Raw genomic sequence first — 22,182 nt, 5'->3', positions numbered from 1 at the left:
TCTTCCGCGTGCATGCTTCCAGCTCTTATAGGTGCACCATTTTTTCCAAGTACACTTTTTGTTTTATTTTCTTTTTTTAGTGTAGATCTATATATTCTTGTTTGAATCAAGCTTTAAATATTTCTCGACAGAATGAGTTCAAATTTTAGAAAGAAAAACAGTTTTAACTAAAACGAGAGGCTTCTTATCTAGATTTCCTTTCCTTTAACAGGAGTTTAGCTTCTGCCCACTAGCGGAAAGTCGGATCGTATAAATAACAGTATAGGCTTCTAATTTTTAGTAGCATCTTACTCCTAAATGAATGTGTGCTTTCACATTTCCAGGCATGGTTCTGTTTGGGAAGCATGCTCGCTTACATGGTGTGAACGGGCAGGGTCCAAGGGGGAGGACCTCTGGGACCGTTCCTGTAAGCACATTCCCTTCGTCCCATAGGGCAACTGTTCTCAGGTCTGGCCCATGGGTGTGCAGACTGTTTTCAGAATTACGCCAAGACATCATTTGCCTTTCTCATTCTCCTTTCCCGAGTGACAGTGGAGTTTTACGAGGGTTAAATGACGTGTAATAACTCAATAGGTTGATGGTAGCATCTGATCTGAAGAGTCTGTTTCCTTAGGCCATACAGAAGAGATCTGTTGAAATGTAAGTCTTACTTGCTTCCTAAAGTTTTTGTTTAAGATTTTTAGTTGGTTGGCCCAGTCGGTTGAGCTGGTGTCTGACTCTGATTTTGGCTCAGGTCATGATCTCACAGTTTGTGGGATCGAGCCCCGTGTTGGGCTCCATGCTGATAGTGTGAATGAAGTGTGTTTGGGATTTTCTCTCTCCCTCTCCCTCTCCCTCTCCCTCTCCCTCTCCCTCTCCCTCTCCGTCTCCCTCTCCGTCTCCCTCTCCGTCTCCCTCTCCGTCTCCCTCTCCGTCTCCCTCTCCCTCTCCCTCTCCCTCTCCCTCTCCCTCTCCCTCTCCCTCTCCCTCTCCCTCTCCCTCTCCCTCTCCCTCTCCCTCTCCCTCTCCCTCTCCCATGTCCCTCCTCCACTCACTCTGTTTCTGTCTCTCTCAAAATAAATAAACTTAATAAAAAATAAAAATTTTTGTTTGTTATAATTATTTATGTTAGTGTTAATAATGTTATTATTACTGCTAAAAGAATTAGTAAAAAATACCTCAAAATTTTTTATTTTTATTTTCCAATATAGTAAGTACTGATAAGACATAGTCCACATAAGTAAAAGTTCTTTGAACTTCTCAATAATTTTGAAGAGAGTAGGGAATCCTGAGTCTAACAAGTTTGAGAACCACTTTTATAAAGCATTTATCGACTCAGATCTTTTCAAGATATTTCAGCATCACTTTTTTTTTAGACAGTTTCTTTAAAGTTTATTTATTTTGAGAGAGAGAGAGAGAGAGTGCGCGCGCAAGTGCTTGCAAGCAGGTGAGTGGCAGAGAGAGAATCTCAAGCAGGCTCTGCACTGTTAGCACAGAGCCCAATGTGGGGCTTGATCTCAAAAAAAAGGGGGATCATGACCTGAACCAAAATCAAGCATTGGACACTTACCTGACTGGGCCACCCACGCACCCCTCAGCATCAGTTTTTAATAGCAAAGTCTGTGTGATGTGTCTTTAATTGTAAGTTAGTAGTTTTTATTTTAAGAAATAATGTGATCGGGGCGCCTGGGTGGCTCAGTCGGTTGAGCGTCCGACTTCGGCTCAGGTCATGATCTCGCGATCCGTGAGTTCGAGCCCCGCGTCGGGCTCTGTGCTGACAGCTCAGAGCCTGGAGCCTGCTTCAGATTCTGTGTCTCCCTCTCTCTCTGACCCTCCCCCATTCATGCTCTGTTTCTCTCTGTCTCAAAAATAAATAAACATTAAAAAAAAAAAAAAAAAAAAAAGAAATAATGTGATCATTTCAGTTTCATTTGTGAAACTTCTAGAGAATTTTGGAAGCCTGTAGCCCAGGCTTTTCCCCTTCTTTCTTTAACTCCTTTTTCGCCACTACACCATCTGACCCTGTTGCTGGCTTGTGGTACAGCTCCCTGACTTTTCTAGCGAGGTCACCTAGAAGTGAGTAATATCCCTGGAGGATGCAGAATCGACGCGGCTGTTGCCACCATCACCAGGCACTGACCAGAGTACTGCAAAGATGTCCAACTTTGCACTATTTGAGCCTGAGTTTTTCAAAAAGGAAATTCACTGCACTGTTTAATTCCATTCAGTATGGATTAATGGCAGTTTGGCAATTTCTTGTGGTGCGGCCTGTTTTCCCTCCCTTATGGGGGAAATATTTGGATCCAGATAGAAAATTTGTGGTTGTAAGTTTATTTGATATAACCATAGCTGCTGGGAAAAGAGCGCTGGCTTTTAGGAAGGAATTTATTTTGGGTATGGACAGCAAAACATTGGGGATCCAAGTACAGAGTCCTGATTTATCTGTGGTATTTCATCTTCCAAACTTCGCCTGTCAACCCAAACTTGAGACCTTTTCGGTCCTGAATCTGACACTTAGTGTTTTTGTCAGGATAATGTATGGGATACGTGCAGTAAATTACAGTCATGCCCTTTAGCTTGGTGTGTCTGTGCTGATGTGTGAAGTCCACCTTTAAGTATAGCTTATTCATGTATATGTGACATGAACTTGTTATTTAGGTTAAGAGTTTAGCTGGTGACCCCGCCTCCTGTCTTAGGAGTTTTCCCAAGGCTGCACTTGTGCTCAGTTTTGGTCTCTCCATGGCTAACAAAAGAATTTGCTGTCTGAACTTGTTACTTTTCCTGCATCGTGTGATCCTCGGCAGAAAATGCCTTAATAAACTCGGATTTTATAGTTGGTGGTTGAGAAGATTTCATTTTCGTGTACATTTTGGTCCTGCCAAAATACTGACTGACTTTTGTCCACATTGAACTGTAAAAATAACCAAATGACAGCAATTTGTTTAATAAACAAGGTATCATCAAGAAACAGTGATTTTTGAAAATGACTTGTGATCAGCAGAGCCTGGGTTTTAGCACATTTTTAGCTGCATCATCTTTCTGGACGTTTGTATGTAACCAGGTATTTGCACAGCTTGGTTGTAAACACTGTGTCTGTGCTGCCAGGTTCCACCTTCTTGCTTCACCTGATTCATCTGATCGAAGGTGACTTCAGTCCTCTTACAGGATCCACATGCTGATGCAATCTCTTGAAAACAGTGTTTCGAATTGAGTGTCACGGGTTTGGAAAATATGCTTGTAACCTTGATTCTGGTGCCTGCAGCCAGTTAGCACCTTAGTCCAATGGATATGCTTGTTTCTCGGTTTCATTTATCGGTGCATTTATCCTTAAAGAATTCATTATGCTAGTTTTGAGTAGACCCCCGATAGTTCCAAGTTCTGTCCATTTGGAAATGCCAATAAATGATAAGTAGCCACTTGTATTCGGGTTCTCCAGAGAAACAGATCCAATAGGAGAGATACGTAGAGAGTACATGTCCCATGGGAATTGTCTCACGAGATTATGGAGACAGAGAAGTCCCATAATTTGCTCTCTGCAAGATGGCGAGCTAGGAGAGCAGGTAGCCGACTTTGTCCAGGTCCACGGGCCTGGTAACAGTGGAGCTAGTGGTGTAACTCCCTCCTTTGAGGCTGAAGGCCTGAGAACCAAGGGCCACTGGTATAAGTCCTGGAATTCGAAGGCCTAAGATCCAGGAGCTCTGATGTCTGATGGTAGGAAAAGATGTATGTCCCAACTCAGGAAAAGAGAGTTCTGTGTTTCACCGTCGCCTTTTTGTTCCATTTAGCCCCAAAGAGATTGGGTAAAGCCTGCCCACCTGGGGGAAGTCAGATCTGTTTACTCAGCCTACTGAATAATCTCTCCTAGAAACAACCTCATGGATATACAGAGATGTTTTACCAGCTATTTGGGCATCCCTTAGCGCAGTCCAGTTGACACACAAAATTTTAACCAGGACTCCGCTAAACAGGACTATGAAACTCAAGTGGCATGGCTACCAGAAGGGACATGTGCTCAGTCCTTAAGGGTGGAGGATGTAGAACACGACTCCAGGTTTGGGTCCTTCAGCCTCAGCCCACCTGAGCACTTAAATACATCGGAGGGTGGATATGTTGTTTACTCAAGGGCAATAAGATACTGACTTGCCCTTAGGCCACTCTCTCAAAAAAAGGAAACACAGTGTTTAATGTCTTACTACATTTGGGAGATATGTGTATGACAGTCTGAAGAGGAGATACTCAGAGCTCTTTCTTCTCTTTTGAGAACAAGACTCTGGAGTCTGTGTTTTCGCTTTCTCGCCTGGTACCCATGGCAGAACAGAACTCTGAGACGGCTGGACCTTGATGGCCAAGCCTTCCTTGGTGGCCCTTGTTACGTTTTTCTATGACTCTTTCTTTCATTGCATTTTGAGCTGTGATGGCTATAAGCCATTTTGATAGAAGGATAGAATATGTTATCTCCCTAGTGCCTCATGGTAGCAGAGCAGTACCTTGAAATATTACAAGATCTTTCCTACGTGATTTCATATTGATTGATCTCAGTTCCGGTGTTTATCTACAAAGTTGATGTGATCCTCTGATATGAAAAACTTATCTTTAGATTGGATTCTTCTGTGCATATACCTGGATTGATCTTTGGCCTTGGAGAAGAATAGTAAGCTCTGACCGTGCTGTCCCTTCTTCCCTCCCTCAGAGTCAGGAATGATTCGAGCCTGGTAAGACTGTGTCCCCAAGGTCTTTTGAGGGTACTGTGTCCAACAGGCAACTCCTTGTGGGTGGAGGTGGACTCGGCAGGATGGAGGTGCCACTTTAAACTGACCGTGTGGCAGGCTGGAAGGCAGGCCATTTTGTCTGGCGGACCATGGCCCCTCACGCTGCAGGCTTTGTGTCCTCACGCCAGTTGTTTTTGCAGATACATCTGAATTATACAGTAAACCTGTGGTATTCCTATCACTCTTACCCTTACTATCACCATGTTGTGGAAATGCGTGAAAAGTTTCTTTAAAAGGTATTTTCTTAAGCTATCTAGTATACAGATATTAGCCATTGCTACTTCCAAGATTTGTGGAAAATCCTGATTGGACATTTTGGCTTTAGAAAACAAGAATTTTGGTTTGATTTCATCTGACTCTGAATCTAGATCTTTCGTTACTTGAAATTCAAGCTCTCAAGAACAAAGCAGTTAAAAATTTGAAGGAAATCCCCCAATTATTATCTCTAGCGAAGTATTTTGACTTTGTGAAGTTGTTTATTTGATGGTATTAATCTTTATATCTTGGTTCATTGTCTTTGGCCTCTGTCACATGGCCGATCGTGGTGGAGGGACTAGCAGGGCTTGTTTGGAGGGCTTTGGGAGCCCTGGCGGTATCTGCTGGGAGCTTGTGAGGGACTGATGGGGCAGAGTTCTTTCCTGTGTAATGCAGGTGAGTTTAAAATTGTTGTTGTTCCCATCTTGGGTTGGGGGCCTGCTCATATTGTATACAAGATTCCTCACACCCGTCCTGTTGGTCATTTATGAACTCCGACCACTCCCTCCACCCCCACCCCCACTCCTTTTATTTTTTCATATTGTGTTAAAATGTTTTTTTCCAGTGATACCACGACTGGTCCTAGGAAAGACTCAGATTGGCTGTTTAATCAATGAAAGTATTGCATTAATAACCATGAAAGATCTCTAGGAATGGAAATTTACTTCTGGGCCTTGGATCTTGCATTTATATGAGATGGTCGAATTGTGTGCTGCCCATAAAATGAACCAGTGTCCCTTCAACAGCAGCCTCCTGTTCGCCTTCCCTTCCCCCTAGACCCCCCCCCCTTTGCCAGCCGTCTCATTCTGAGTGTTTTACTTCAGTTCTGACTTTGTAGTTCATTAACTCTCAGTCCGCTGTCTGACATTCGTAGCTCTAGAAAGGCCCCTGTTCTGCTCCCAAACACCCACTAGGCTGTTGGTCTTTTTTCCAAACCCAGGTGGGGATGGGTTTTGTCCTCAATTAAACTATTTCCTTAAATTTACATACATCCGTCCCTTCAGAGAAATCCAGGCCAGTGATGTGGAAGAATCCATAATTTAACCCAGAATCAGCTACTCTCCTTGTGTGCACAGTCCCTCCTTGAAACCTCACTGTGAGCATGTTGGGTGCGCTGCTCCTGGGTGGTATGTTTTCCTTAGGGCTGGTACTTCCTATAACCTGCAGTCAGGCAGGCGGGCAGGCAGGCAGGCAGGCCGGCAGGCAAATCTCACTCTAAAGATAAAATGGTGGGAAATAATTTACTTCCCAGTGAGCTCTTCTCTGTATTCAGAAATACACCCCAGGGTGCCTTCACAGGGGCACCAAAATCTCCCCACTTCCCTCTTTACTCAGCATTCTGTTTAAAATGTGTCATTTATAACCACTTTGACCTTTGTGGAATTGTACAATTATATCACTAGTTGGTAATGAGGCCTATTTGTTAGAAATACTTGATATGCTTCTCAGATTGTTGCAAAAGTAGAGATTCTTCCCCCCTAATTTGCCACATGATTTATTTTTGTATTGCTATTACTAGCTTAATTTTGAATCTGAGAAAAACAACATATATAAGTGACCTCTTATAGCTTGACTCCTATCTTCATCTGTAAAACACTGGTAGTAATACCCAACGTTTGTTATTTTTTATTTTTTCCAAGTTTATTTTTGAGAGAGAGTGTCAGCGCAGAGCCTGATGCAGGGCTCAATCTCACAAACCGTGAGATTGTGACCTGAGCGGAAGCCAAGAGTCGGATGCTTCGCCCATGGAGCTCCCTGGGAGCCCCCCGCCCAACATTTATTGAGAGCCAGTCCTGCTGCTCTTGCCCGTTTGTTTGCTCCTCACAGCCGGATGCGGTACCGGTGGTAGAGTTTCCCATCGTGTCCCGTGTCCTGTGCCACAGAATTGAGGCTTGGAGAGGTCATTTGCCCAAGTAAGTTGCGAGCTCTGATTCAGACCTCGGTGATTTGGGCTAAATCAGACGATCTCTAAGTTGACTTTTGCTTTTAGTTTTCTGTGATTCTGAGCAGAAGTCTTTTTCTAGTGAACGGTGGGAAGAACGTGCAGATTTCCCGTGGTTAATGTTTGAGCCGCAGCTGTGTGTGTGAGTGGCATTGGGAGCACTGACTGGTCGAAGGGGTGCGCTCCGTTCCCTTTTGCTGTTCCTCAGTGCTCAGTCACTTTTGGAGAAGATGGCATTTTAATTTGTAAAAACCTCTTTAGTAGGGTACTGTTAGCGGATGCCATTATGTTGATGTAGAGAAGACAGGAGGGACTCTCCCAGTGTGGCTTATTTATCTACTGGTTTTGTCTGGGGACAAAACCTAGATGTAGGTGTATAAAATGGAATGCGACCCTAGAAATCATCTTATTCCCTCCCCTCACTTGTCAGATGCCAGGTGACTCACTAAGGTTGCCCCCAGCTGACTAAGTGATTGCAGACAGGACTAGAAGGCTCGATTACTTAATTTTAGTCTAGTATCCTCTGAAACGACATACTGCTTCCCTCTGGATGTTTGATCATTAACTTCCCGGCCTGTTTAGGACGATTATGTCTATTAGAGCTACTTATATTTGTTCAGAACTTTTGTTAACTGTGAATCTACCTTTTGTTGTGTTGTATCCAGAATTAAGATTCGGAGGCCTTTTTTTTTTTTTTTTGACACAATGCTGCCACTCCCTGGTTATTAGATAGTACTGCATTATGAAATCCAGCAGGGTTTCGGCTGCCTTTGTAAGGTCTCTTATTAGGAGTCGTAAATCTAGGCACAAATATACCAGAGCAGTAAGACAGACAGAGAGAGAGAGAGAGAGAGAGAGAGAGAGAGAGAGAGAGAGAGTGTGTGTGTGTGTGTGTGTGTATGTGTGTGTGTGCGCGTGTGTGGCCATTAAGTGTGCCAGGGTCAGAATTTAATATAGATATTCTACCTCGAAAGGTCCCCAGAATCACTGGCTTGGTGTTCTGAAAAATAGACATTGTATGATTGCCAGTTCTGGTACCTTTGAAAGCTTACTTCGGGTGCCCTTCTGGTTTTCAGACATCTCAGATGTGTTAAAGAAATGCGTAGAAGCATAGATTTCAGAACATAGTTGCTCAGACTGCCGGTAGATCTGAATTCCTTTGAGCCCCTGTTAAGTAGTTCATTACTGGGAGCCCTGAGGCATCCCTTAGTAGCTCAAGGACTGGAGAGCACTGTCATCTGGTGAAGGAAACCACATTCTGGTGAAGAAATAGCTCCTACGGTTCTCAGCAGAGTTCTTGAAATCTTTCTGTGAAGCTCTGGTGAGCATCAGCTACCAACAGAAACCGTTGCTCTCTTGAGCGCCTACTCAGTTCCAGCGCGTTTCCGTTCCTCTCATTCTTTCGATAGTCCATTGGGTAGGTTTCAGTGTTCCCATTTTGCAGAAAAGGGGAGACTCAGAATATGATTAACACGCCCAGAGTCATATAGCTAGGAACTGGTGGAGATGGAGTTTGAACCCAATGGTGACAGGCCTCACTGTGTTCGTATTTACATTCCATGTTCCCCACTGGTAGTGCTTAAACCGGGGTTGTTTTGGTCATCGTTCCAGTTTAGCTTTCCATAAAAAGGACACTGTTAGACCATTGGTTTTCCACTGGGGGTAATACTGTCCCCTCAGGGGACATTTGGCAACGTGTGGAGATATTTTTTTGCTCATTACGATGAGGGGGAGGGGTGCCACTGGCATTTAGTGTTTGGAGGCCAGGGGTGCCGCTCAATATCCGGCAGTGTGCAGGACAGGCACCCACGCCAGACTTCCCTGGACCAAATGTCAGGAATGCTGAGGGTGAGAACCACTGCATTAGGCAGTGCATTACCCTGAGTTTATCCTTGAGTACCTGCAGACAGGCTCCACCCCTCCCCTGCTTCGTCTCTTTCTGTGAAGATGCCCTCATCCTGGCCCTGCTGTTTATGGCTGGGCCCCAGGAGGAAACTGGTCTCCTGGCTGCTCTCTCGTGACCTGGTGTGTTGTCCCTCGCTGCCTGTGTGCTTGGTCAGCAAGGCAGATAGAGGACCTCGCTTGTCCAGAGAGAAACCCACTTAAAGGCCACGTTGAAGTCAGAATCCGAGTTCCCTCAGGACCATGCAGGAGGTTCTCCTGTGCTGCGTGCATGTGGGCCGTGGGGGTGCATCCTGCACTTGTTCTGTCTTGTCTCTGGCTTTGTGTCTTCCCCAGATCTCCTCCTTTGCCTGGAAAGAATCCATTGAGGTCTTTCCCACTTTTCCCCCAGGTCAGATGTTACCTCCTCCACAATCCTCCGCAGGGAGTAATTGCTCTTGAGGATAAACTCGTGTATGTAACATTGACTCTTTTTATGTAACATACTGGTTCGTCCTCATTTTCCCACGTTTCGTATAGAATGTAAAAGTGAAAAATGGATAAAAATTGAACAGTATCCATTATGTAGGGTTATTCTTTCTATACAGTCTCTTTTTTTCAAATCAGTAATGATGCCCTATTTTTGTGGGCCTATTTGACACAGTTAATTATACAGTACGGATCTTGGTGTTTATGATACTTACTTTGGAATAGTGCTTCTTCACATTCAAGTTCATCAGGACTTTGACAGTGCTTTTCTTTCTGGTCATTTAAATAGCTTTAGTATTTTTCAGTAAAGGTTTTTTGTTTTTGTTGTTTTTTTGCCTTTCTGGCCATTTAGTGAAGACTATATACATACCTCTTATTTAAGCAGAAAGCAGCTTGCTTCATTAAAGAGGCTCCTTTGACATATTTTAGGATTTAGTCATCTCCTTCATAAACACGAAGCATGTCTCAAATTTTAGCTCTCTTTCATTTCTGACTCACCTGCTGACTTGTGATGGGAAGGTAGACGCTGCTAAGGGGAATGATACAGCAGCATTCATCTTGGGGAGGTCTCTTAAGCCCCCACCTGGGTTAGGAATTACTTTATGAGGCCATGGGAAGCCTTGGTGCACTGCCATGTTCAGAGGTCTCACGACCAAGGTGTACCAAGACGGTCTCCCTCAGGCCGTAGCCCCATAGCCTTCAAATAGAAGGGCAGTGTTTCATCCTTTATGCTTTGAATGGAAGCATAACCAGGAACAAAGTTGACTTCTGGGCATAACATGTTTCAGTGTCCCACGAACATTTAGGGGCCCCTGATCATCATAGAACTCATTATTATTCACAAATATTTATGTACAAGTTCTGTTCTCTGGAAATTGGAAGACAATTAAGGTAGGGTCCCTGCTCCATGGACTCCTGGTACCTTCACCACCACCCATAGTTTACTGTATTAGTTTGCCTTGTAGCAATAACGTGGATGGGGATGTAATTAGTCTGGGTGATTGGCACACCTTGGAGACATGACTTTGTGCCAGGCCTTGCACGGTAAGGTTTTTCTAACTTATTGCCTTTAAAGGCCTTGACACTGTGCTAATGCAGTTTATAAATACTGACCAAAATGTTGAAGAATTAAGATAGAAGAAGGATGTATTCGTGTAGTTTTGTATAGTTAATGCTAAATAAAACTATACTATTGATTGAATTAATCAAGCTGGGGGGAGATTTATAGGTTCAAGTTTGGTCTTCTTTGGTTTCCTGGATTAAGGTTTTGAGCAGTAGGGTCAGAGGGATGCTAAGGCTGGGATTAAAAATAATTTTGACCTTATCATTGACTTCTGTATTTTTGTGGCCCTGTGGTAATTGTGAGTCTCCCTCTCCTGCCTCTCCACCTGTTTACAGGGGCTTTTGATCATGGGTATGGTATACAGCTGTGGGCACCCGAAATCCTGTTCCTAATGCTGTTAGATTTTCCTTTTCAGAGTAAGAGGGACCATCTACTCATGAACGTCAAATGGTACTACCGTCAGTCTGAAGTTCCAGATTCTGTGTACCAGCATTTGGTTCAGGATCGGCATAACGAAAATGGTAAATAAGTCCTTCTGGTTTGATTCTTACGTTTTCTAGCTTTGGACAAGGTTATTTCTTAAAACATTCATTAAATGGAGATAACCACTATGAAAAACTTTCTCTAAAAAAGCTTTTCATAACTGAGAGCATTACGGGAATGTTTATTTATTTAGTTTGCTGAGTTTGTTCATTATTTTTGCCTTAAAAAAAACCCCAAACAACCAGAGAGATGCGCCAATAACATCTTCCCCTTAAACTTGGACTAGAGATAGCTCTTCTTTGGAAATAACAGTAATTTCATTTCTAAAATTCCTTTTTCTCCCCTAATGATGAGCTAATAATACTGAAAACATCATGATTCCGTTTTATTTCTTTTCTCCTTTTCAATAATCTCTATGATTGAACTTCTCTGCATCCAGGGCTGCGAACTTCAGTTTTGAAAGCATAGCTTTCCTGAAGGGTTTGCAATTCAGTTTGCGTCTTAACTTTCAGAATAATCAGGAAGGTAGTTCAGAGATTCTTAGTTTTTCTTGCTCTGGCATTGTAGTTTCTACCCAGTAACTTTGTTGACAGGTGAGATATGCACATAAAATGTGTATTGCGTTTGTTCAGATGGGTATAATCATGCATTTTTACTGATTTTTCAAGTGTTGGGCCTCACGCTTAACTGATTCACATTTGTCACCCATTAATCATATGAGTTAGAATTTGTCACTACCCACTTTCAGATGAGGAAATCGAGGCACATGAGATGCTCAAGGAGTTGCCAAGGCGACATGTCTTCTCAGCGGGCCTGGCCAGGCTGGGATCCAGCTGCCTCTACTCTTCCTTTCCCACTCGTCCTCACTGCTTCTGAGTCAACAAAGCATAGCCAAACAGTTTTGAGGAATGATGTTCTTTTATAACTCATTAGGCTTTTCTTCTTTGAAGACTATAAAAATTTCTGTTAAGGCAGTTAAATTATGGTTCCTGATTAAAAATAGTAACTTGGTTATTTTTTTCTACAGAAACAGTGCAATTTCACTCCATCCTGGAATATTTAGCAATAAGAAATTAAACAGGATCATTAATTATGTCAGTAATTTACACGTTTGCTAAAATGTGATCGTTTCTTCTGTTTTTTTCTTCGTTTTTTCATTAATTGCTTAATGCATTTCAGCAAACGGTGGGGATTTAATAAGGGTGTAAAACACATCCAGCAAGATACTTGTTTCCTGTTATGCCTGCCATACATTATTCCTCCTGACCAGACCTGGTTATTTATTGTACTTTCTTTAGTGGGAGGTGAACCTGAAAGAAAAATCTAGCAAAAATTTTCCTAGATGTTTTGGGAGGCTCAATTTTAATATCCTCTCAATTAATTTTTTTGACAGACTCTGGAAGAGAACTTGTCATTACAGACCCGGTCATCAAGAACCGAGAGCTCTTCATTTCTGACTACGTCGACACGTATCATGCTGCTGCCCTCAGGTGAGCACCAGAGACATGGTCTTTGCTGCGAAGGAGCGGCCGTCGAGCATGGCGGGTCGAGCAGCCTAAGCCATCTGGGTCTCTTTTGATAATCATGATGTTAATCAGACTACTCTTGTGGTCTCAGTACAAGTTAGTACACCACCACTCCCTCCGGTGTTAACTTTGCGGGTGATTGGGATTTCAGAGGTTACCTGTACCTTCACTAATCTGTGTGGGAGAAAAGAAACCAATATAAGAAAAAAACTTTTGACGCCCTCTCTGTAGTTTTGTATCTTTGTGTCCTTGGTAGTGTGCTGGTATTGAAAATTAGTGTCCTGGCACTGGTTGCTGAAGTTCTTAGGGTGACGTGTTATGATGGTCTGCAGATTATTTTCTCAAGAATCAGTTACTTCCACCAGAAAAGGTGGAGAGATGGGTGAAACAAATATGGCAGCATGGCTTGAGAGTCTAAGCAAGGTTTATAGGAGGTTTTAGCAACCTGTTTATTCTTTGAATTTTTTGTATGTATGAAAAATTTCCTACCAGAAAGTTTGGCGTTAGGGAGAATATATTGAAGATTTTATTCTGAGGAAGGAGGTAACATTGCAGATATTCTTAGGTAATTATGCCAAAGAGTGACCATAAGCCCCTACTTTGCACTTTCTGGCGTTTTCTGTCCCTTTCAGGAAAAGGTGATATATGCGTGCGTACACACACACACACACACACACACACACACACATCTTCATCCTGGTATATTTCGCATGTATGTGGAAGACTGTGGGCTTCTTAAGTAGTAGAGGAAGTAAGACAAGTAATAGTTTTGTAATTCTTTCCCAACCAGAAAGAATAAAGTGGTGAAAGACTACTTTCTTTGTTAAAGAATAGAAAAAAAAAGTCATAGGGATTTACTTGCTTTTAACTGAGCTATAATGAGATCCAATAATTTCTCCATTATGTTGCTCAAATGGCGTTCAGTGAAACCATCTGGAGTCTCCTGTGCAAAGCTATATAGCTAAAGCCAGTTATTTCAAGGCGAATTAGTAACAACTTTTAGGGCAGGTTTGGGTCAGTGTTTTGGGCCAGAATATCTTTCCTATGATCTCCTTTGCAGCTACTCAGCTCAGCCATTGTAGGGCAAAAGTCATAGGCAACAAGTAAATAAATGAGGTGCTGTGCACCAATAACTATGGACGCTGACATTTGAATTTCATTTAATTTCCACGTCAGGAGATATTATTCTTCTTTTGATTTCTTTTTTAGCCATTTAAAAATGTAAAAGCTATTGTTTGTTCTGCAACTGTATAAAAACGGGCATTGGGCCAGATTGGCCAATCCCTGCTGTAGGGGAAGGAGCGGATATGGTTAGATTTGGCTTTTTACAAGACTTTAGATACATTTAGAGAAGTTCTCTGGTGTTTTATCAGCGTCTTCCAAAGTTCCCAGAAACCTTTCGTGTCTTTGTGGCAGTGACTTTGCAATCTTAAACTCGAACACTGAATGAAGCAAGTTAATGGAAGTTTGGATAGATGGATGGAACCATTAAATTGTTAGTGAAGACAAGTGGCTTGATCTTGAAATACTTTCTTATCTTGATATATATGCTTCTCCCCTCCTATTTTCATCTTGTGTCATTGGTTGAAGTAAATGATTTTAAAAAACGTAGAGTTAAAGTTAAATAAAGATGTGACAGGGCGACTGGGTGGCTCAGTCAGTTGAGTGTCTGACTTCTGGTCAGGTCATGATTTCCCGGCTTGTGAGTTTGAGCCCCACCCCGGGTTCTGTGCTGACAGCTTGGAGCCTGGAGCCTGGAGCCTGGAGCCTGGACATGCTTAAGATTCTGTGTCTCCCTCCCTCTCTCTCTGCCCCCTCCCCTGCTCACGCTCTTTCTCTCTCAAAAATTAACAAACATTAATAAATAAATATGTGAGACACATAACAGTGGTTATTCAATGTGTTTTGATAGATTTACTTGAAATGAATATATTTGAATATTAGCGGCTATTCAGATTTGTGGAATCATTTTCTACTATTTTACCCTTTTTAGAAGAACCAGTTGTCCCACGTAATTCCACCTGGACCTAGTAGACATACTTTTACTGGGTTTCCAGTCAGATACTTTCTGGAGATATGTAATTGTGTAGTCACTGTCCCTTCCCTGGCCACCAAAGGGCTGGAATGCTACTGGTAATTCCTTATCTTCTTTTCACTGTGTATGTGACCAGAACCCTTATGGACTAGTCTTTTCTTCCTGTGGTATTTTCTTTGAAGTGGTCATAAAGTGGTTCCATTCTAGCTGTCGTCTCAAATTTGATTTTGTTAGCTTCAAATAGAACCTCTGTGTATAACCTGACAATTGGATTTTTTTCCCCAAAGATTGCGGATCGTAGTGGTCCCACAGTTATTGAATGATCTGGCCTAGTAGGTGTTTAGTAAATACTTGTGGCTGGCTTGATGTTTGTCTGCATCTGTATTGCAGACAAACTGCATTTGTCTGACATTTGAGCTCATCTGTATGGTTCTTACTGTTACTACTTAGTAATCTCGCCAGGCTCTCAGCAACAGAGCGCTTCCTGTAAGATCTTCTCCCATAAAAGCAGATTTCTCCCCCAGGAATCTTTATTGTTCTCTTTCATTTTAGCAAAACTAGATTAATTTTAAAATACAGTGTGGGCTGGGGAGATTAAACTTTAGTTTTTTCTTCCACTTATGTCCTGCCCATTTATCCACAGGAAGAATTTTTCTTCCTCTATAGATACAAAACAGTTCTGCCAAAAATAAATTCAGCTTTGGGGGGCCTGCGTGGCTTAGTCGGTTAAGCATCTGACTTTGCTCAGGTCATGATCTCACCACTTGTGAGTTTGAGCCCTGCATCAGGCTCTATGCTGACAGTTCAGAGCCTGGAGCCTGCTTTGGATTCTGTGTGTCCTTCTCTCTCTGTCCTTCCTCTGCTCACACTCTGTCTCTCTTTCTCTCAAAAATAAATAAACATTTAGAAAAATAAAAAATAAATTCAGTTTTGAAAGAGACAAAACAGTTCGTAGGAACGTGAAAAAGGGTCAGATGAATGTAGTGGCAAACATGGAAGAGAAAAAAAAGAAAGAAAAAGACTGATAGCGTTAGGGCTTAGCACCCTTCTTGTCCAAGATCATAGTGCTCAGCTCGGTGGGCTCCTGGGACCCGAAATTCTGAGGCGGCTCCTGCCATGGCATTCCCTAAGGGAGAGAGTGCTGCAGTGCTTTCTCTCTTTCAAGCTGGTGTGAGGGTCAGGTGATAAAGGGGGAGGGAGCGCTTTGTCCTCTAGCCCTCAAGAATCAGAAGCGAGACAGAATTCCTCTGCAGCCTGTTTTCTGTAAGCTGAGTATTTCCTTCCCCAAACGAAATTCACTCCCAGAGGGACTGTGGGACCGTTCGTTACGGAGACCTGTGTTGAGGTCCAGCACCGCTGCTTGGCTGCTGTGTTTTAAGTCTTGCCTTGGCTGTCCCTCATCCCTGCCTTTCAAGCTAAGTTTATCCGGCTGTTTGTTTTCTTTTCATTACATTTATCAGTAGCCATATGGTGCAGTTAGTATCTTGAGAGAAGTAGTTTTGAGTTCTCCCCAGTAGCTAAGTATTTTGGGCCCATGCTGGTATAATAGAAAAAACACCAGACTACAACGAGAAGGCTGCAGTTTGAATCCTGGCTCTGCCGCATAGTTTTTTCACCGAGGTCAAGTTTGTGTTAAACTTTTGAGGCATCCTTTTGACAAGCTTACGCAAGGCCACGTGATTAAGTGACAGCACCCTGAAGCAAACACACATATTTTGGTCCTACATCCAGTCAGATAGTGGATGTGAAAGGGTCTCTCAGAGTGCCTCACACTCAGTAGCATGGGGAGTGCTTACTTACGGTCATTGAATCTGAATTGGGTTCTTTTTTTTTTTTTTAATGCTTATTTATTTGAGAGAGAGAGGGAGAGAGAGAGAAACCGAAGGAGGCTCCAGGCTCTGAGCTATCAGCACAGAGCCCGACACGGGGCTCGAACTCACAAGCCATGAGATCATGACCTGAGCCGAAGTTGGATGCTTGAGCGACTGAGCTACCCAGGTGCCCCTGAATTGGGTTCTTAAAGCAAAAAAGGAAGAAAAGAAAAAATGCAATTAAACCTAGTTCTATACCAAGTTATTGATGGTACGACTATTCAGCATCCATTTATTTTACTTTTCTGTGGCCTCTTGGCTGGATTGATCGGCTATTCCGATTACTTCGGGTACGGGAGGGAGAGTTGAGCTCCAGGAGCCACCTTTAGACGCTCCGAGAATGAGCAGATAAACCTGCTCTGAGAACAAGCAGATAAATTTTATTACGCTAAATGAAAATTATAGCTTGCAGTTTGTTTGCTATGTTACTTCTTTTTCACCCTAAGGATCATGTTTTATTGATGATCAAAGAAAGGATCTAGAGAGATTGCTTTGTGATTGGATTGTGAGCATGTGACCTGGGCAGCATTTTCAGGTTTACTGTGTACCTGTAACTGTGAATTCCCAAATATCGTAAATGTCTCAACGACTGAAGGGCTGTTTCCCAACTTCCTGATTATCTGCCTCTTACTTCAAGGAATCGCTTGGGGAAAAACATGTCCTCAGGTAGGGCAGGTGCCAAGCGGTCATCTTGGCTAGGAATTTGTCTTCTAGGAATATGTTTTAGAGTGAGTTTTCTGGAGCCTTTCCCAGCCAGAAAACCCTAGCCTCGCTCTGCAGGGCTTCTAATCTTCCCCTTTTCATCCTGAATTAATTGATCTCTTCACTTTGTTCTGGGCAGCTAGGGTTGTACATGCAGTGATTGATGCAGACTGAGTGCATCTCCATGCAGTTCCCCAGCCATTTTTGGCACTGACACAACTCCTTTAGCTCCTGTGGGTCCCCTGATGAGTGTCCGGACGCCTCAGAGCATTTAGTTTCACAGTTCCAGGGTTCATTTCCTGGCTTTGATCAACTGTTGTTTTAATATGTAAAATAACTTCGACCTACAGCATTTTTATTGTTTTGTCCATATGTGCTTAAGTACTTCATTAGACACCATAGCTTGATGGTCATTTTATTCTTTCTTTCTTTCTTTCTTTCTTTCTTTCTTTCTTTCTTTCTTTCTTTCTTTCTTTCTTTCTTTCTTTCTTTCTTTTTCTTTCTTTCTTTTCCTTCCTTCCTTCCTTCCTTCCTTCCTTCCTTCCTTCCTTCCTTCCTTCCTTCCTTCCTTCCTTCCTTCCTTCCTTCCCTTCCTTCCTTCCCTGCCTTCCTTCCTTCCTTCCCTGCCTTCCTTCCTTCCCTGCCTTCCTTCCTTCCTTCCTTGCCTTCCTTCCTTCCTTCTTTCCTTCCTTCTTTCCTTCCTTCTTTCCTTCCTTCTTTCCTTCTTTCCTTCCTTCCCTCCCTCCCTCCCTCCCTCCCTCCCTTCCTTCCTTCCTTCCTTCCTTCCTTTCTTCCTTCCTTCCTTCCTTCCTTCCTTCCCGTGTCCTGGCACTGCTAGCTGGGCAAGGGCTCTGAGGTGCTGGGAACACCCAGCTGAACAATATACTCTCTGTGCCCTTGGATACTTCTCAATCTTTTAAAAATTCTTTATCTGGAGCTGCTTTTAGATGCACAGAAAAGTTGTGAGTACCGCGTTTCCATCCATCCCTCCCCCAGTCTTCCTCAGTGTTAACATCTGTCAGAACCCCTGTGTGGTTATCAGATCCAGGAAATTAGCATTAGTACAATACAGTTGAACTGAAGACCCTGTTTGAATTTCACTAATGTCTTAGTTCAAACTTCTGTAACAAAATAGCACAGACTGGGTGGCTTAGAAGCAACAGAAATTTATTTCTGACAGCTCCAGAGGCTGTTGGTCTGAGATCAGAGTGCCAGCCTGTTCTGCTGAGATCCTTCTGGTTTGCACACTGCCGACTTCTTGTATTGTCACGTGGCCCAGAGCAGAGAGGGAAGGCAGGTTTCCTGTCTGACAGCACAGGGTTCATTTTATTGTATCTCTTTTTGTACCTTCTTTTTTCAAAAGCGAAAAACTCTGCTCTCGTTGTCGAAATATATTTACTTATTTTTATTCATTTCAGGAATACACATAGTTTTAGAATTTGTAACCCACGTCCCTGTGAGAAACGGATTCACTGGCTAAATTTTTGTCTTTAGCCATGCGATCTATAGGCAAGACACTGTCTTCCAAAGTTGTTTGGGTCAGCTCTGCTCTTGGATACCTCCGTAAGTGGCCGCGCTCTCTCTTTGTGCTACGGTTAGGTTCACTGTTAGACTTTGCGCTCCACTTTTGGTCCCTCCTGGTCGGTAGGGACTCTTGATAATTTTTGGATGTGCGAGGGCATGCGGACTATGGCTGTGGTTCTGACGGTCAGGGCTGCAGACAGATATGTGGTTTTCAACTCTCTTACACGCTCCCATCCCCGTTTCTTTCCTTCCCGCCTGCTCTCCGTAACTGCTCGCTTTACTTCTTAGTTTTTCCTTCCTGCGCTTTTTCATTTCAAATGAGCAAATACATAGCTGTTTTGTTATAGCCTCTTCCGTCTCGTATGAAGAGTAGCATGCCATAGCTACTCTTCTGCGTTTGCCGTTTTTACTTAACGTTATGCCTTAGAAACCGCTCCGTATCCGCCGATGGAGGTCTCCGTCATTCCCTCTCGCATGGAGCTCTGCTGTGTGGGCTCTGAAGGTGTTTCCAGGATGTTCCAGTCATAAATGACGCTGCAGCCGGTGTCCTTGTGCGTGTGTATTTCCTCATTGTCAGATGTGAATCTTCGGGGCGGATTCGTCGAAGAGAGATTTCTGGGTTCAAAGGCTTATGTGTAGGTGGTTTGCCTCCAGAAAGCAAATACCACTTTGCATGCCCTCTGTGTCCCCAGCAGCATGTGCTGTCCTATTTCGTTTTAGTTGTGCCAGTCTGATAGGTGAGAAATAGGGTCTCGGTATTGTTTTACTTTATTTTGCTAACAGTGAATGAGTGTGAGCATTTTTTCATATATTTAAAGGATATTTGTGTGTGTGTGTGTGTGTGTGTGAGAGAGAGAGAGAGAGAGAGAGAGAGAGAGAGAGAGAGAGAGTTATCTGTTCATGCCATTTCCTTTGGGTTTTGTTTTGTTTTATTTTGTTTGTTTGTGTGTTTGCTGTTTGGTCTCTTGTCTCTAAAAGTTCTTTGGCATTTTCTGTTGTGTGTGTCGCAAATGTTTTCTCCCACTTGCTGGTTTTCTTTTATGGTTTTAAAAAAATTCTGCAAAACTTACTGTTATCCAGTCAGAGTTGTCAGTGTTTTTCATTTATTCCCTGAGGACGTAGTCGTGGCTAGAAGCCTCTCCCTGTACCTGACCTACTGAGGCCTTGTGTCCAGCTGTCCCAGCACCGGGTATTAACAGGCCTCTCTCACGCTCCCAGCTCTCTCAGCACGTGGACTGCCAAGTCTGTTTCTCCTCAGTGGCCCGAGATGCCACCTTTGTCGTGTCTCATTTTCCTTGTGTGTCCTAGACTCGTTAGTCTGTTGTCTTGTCTGTCTGGGTGCCGCTGCCGTGCTTTTAGCTGTGGAGGCGTCTTAGTATTTTTTGCTGTGCCACTGATAGTTTCCGCTTTTCTCAGTTATCTGTGTTTCCTGTGCATCTTCGTAGCAACCTGTTTCAGTCCCTTAAATAGCTTGTTGATATTTGTATTAGGATAGCATTGAATTGATAGATCAATTCTGTGGAGAAATGCCATGTTGAGTTCTTACATCCGAGAACAGGGGACGTTTTTCCATTTGTTCATGTTTACTTTGGTGTCTCTCGGGAGCGTTTAAGAATTTTCTGCATAGAGATGTTCCCATTCTTGTCACATTTATTTCTGTGCATTTAATCTTATAGGCATATATAGAAACCGCTATACCCTAATAATAGAGAACTCTGTACCCTAATACTAGAGAATATGCTTTTTTCAAAAGTGTTGATTTCTTTATTTAGAGAGCACGTGTGTGAGTAGGGGAGGGATGCGGAGAGGGGGAGAGTGAGAGAGAATGAACCCCAAGCAGGCTCTGCACCTTCGGTGCGGAGCCCAAAGTGGGGCTTGATCTCACGAACCATGAGATCATGACCTGAGCAGAAATCAAGGGTCGGATGCTTAACCGACTGAGCCACCCAGGTGCCCCGAGAATATGCATTCTTTCTTTGTACCTTGGCATATTCTCAAAAATCGATTGTATGTTAGATCATAAAGAAAACATTCATGTGAGTAAAAGGCAGTAAAACCAGAGTTTAAAAACAAAAACCAGAAAGGGCAGAATTTCACTTGGAAATATAAAACTTCTGTTTCCTCACTACAGAGAACAAACTGGTGGTCACCAGAAGGGAGGGGGCTGGAGGATGGGGGAAACAGGTGATGGGGATCAGGAGGGTGCTTGTCCTGGTGAGCACTGAGCAGTGAATACGATTGTTGAATCACTATACTCTGTTCCTGAAACTAATATAACATCGTATGTTAACTATACTGGAATTAAAATATAAAGCTTAAAGAAAATAAAACTTTAAACAACCTGTGAGCAGAAGAGGAAATAAACGCTGAAATTAAAGAAATTTTTAAAAACAACAGGAAAAATACTGTGTACTAACATCTGTGGCATGCATTTAAAGCGCTGATCAAAGGAAAACTAGTGATACTAAACACATCAACTGCAATGAAAAAATGAAATTGAACGATTAAGTTCCCAGCTTCAATGATAAAAAGAGCAACAGATCAATCCAAATGCAACGACGTGGAGCTCAGTGTATGTAGAAGAAACGCTTAAGACCACCGCGTGTGAGAGCGGACAGGCAGAGGGGTCCACGTGGAGGTAATGGAAGTGGTTACACTTCGAGCAACTCTTGGGGAGACCGTGGCGTGATATTCTCAAAGCACCGTAAACGAATCAAGAGGAATCCTATAAAATGTCACATAACCTATAGGAAGGCCAGAGAAACAGAATGAAACACGGAAAAGAAACTTTGGAAAAATTCTGTACCTGTCATGAGTCAAATGGCTTACAGCTGACAAGACACTGACTCTGTCTCAAAATCTTTCTTTTCCTTTGTTTTCAGGCAAGGGTCACAATAAAAGCTGTAGGCAGACCTGCGGCCATAAGCCTTCTGTACGTGTCTGGGTCCCTCTTTCCAGGCTTGTCTGACGTTTGCGTGGCCCTGGGGATCTACAGAGACTTCCCCGGTTATGAATAGTTTTGATGGAGTGAATTTCTGGGCCATGTTTCCATTTGTAGTCTCTCCTTGTGTAAGGCGGCTCTCTTCTCCTTCATCCCCTTCCGATGCCCTCCTCCCACCAGCCGGAGCATTTGTCAGACCGCGCGGTGCCCAGGGTGGAACTGTGCGGCCACCACCCCAAGGACTACCGGAACGATTATCCTACAGGAAGCCTTTGTTACTGATGAATGAGAGGCCCCGGGAATAGGGGGCTTCCCAGTCTGTAGTCATGTTTCTGTTAATAATGAAGCATCACATTAGAAGTAGGGTGTATAGGACTTCCGAGGCTCCGAATCCGATATTTTGGTAAGCTGGTAGTGATGGCGACTTCCTCTTAACAGTCTCTCCGGCTTCATTCCACAAACACTGTCAAATAACGTACCGCTTTTGAGAGAGAAAAAGAGCAAGATGAAAAGAGTGTTCTGGAGAAAAAAAAATACTGAATGCTTAAAATGCTACTCTCTCTCTCTCTCTCTCTCTCTGTCTCATTCTCTCTCTCTCTCTCTCTCTCTCTCTCGCACACACACTTCAAAATGTAACCTCCCCGCTTCGGCAAGAGGCAACAGGAAAAGTATTTCAAAATGGAGGCCAACCAAGGCGGGCTTACCTGCTCTGTCTTCGGCTC

The 22,182-nt window shown here is 43.2% G+C and overlaps 1 protein-coding gene across 1 annotated transcript in view; it reads left to right on the top strand.

Moving 5' to 3' along the window:
- The window catches only part of RERE (arginine-glutamic acid dipeptide repeats), a 421,706-nt gene that overhangs the window by 240,742 nt on the left and 158,782 nt on the right, over positions 1–22,182 (top strand). The window contains 2 exon segments of the mRNA XM_023258065.2: positions 10,794–10,899; positions 12,255–12,351. Coding sequence (XP_023113833.2) covers positions 10,794–10,899; positions 12,255–12,351 — 203 coding nt within the window.

This window comes from Felis catus, chromosome C1, assembly GCF_018350175.1.
Source record: "Felis catus isolate Fca126 chromosome C1, F.catus_Fca126_mat1.0, whole genome shotgun sequence".
In the NCBI taxonomy this organism is placed as follows: Eukaryota; Metazoa; Chordata; class Mammalia; order Carnivora; family Felidae; genus Felis; species Felis catus.
This window is presented reverse-complemented; position numbering and strand designations above follow the sequence as displayed.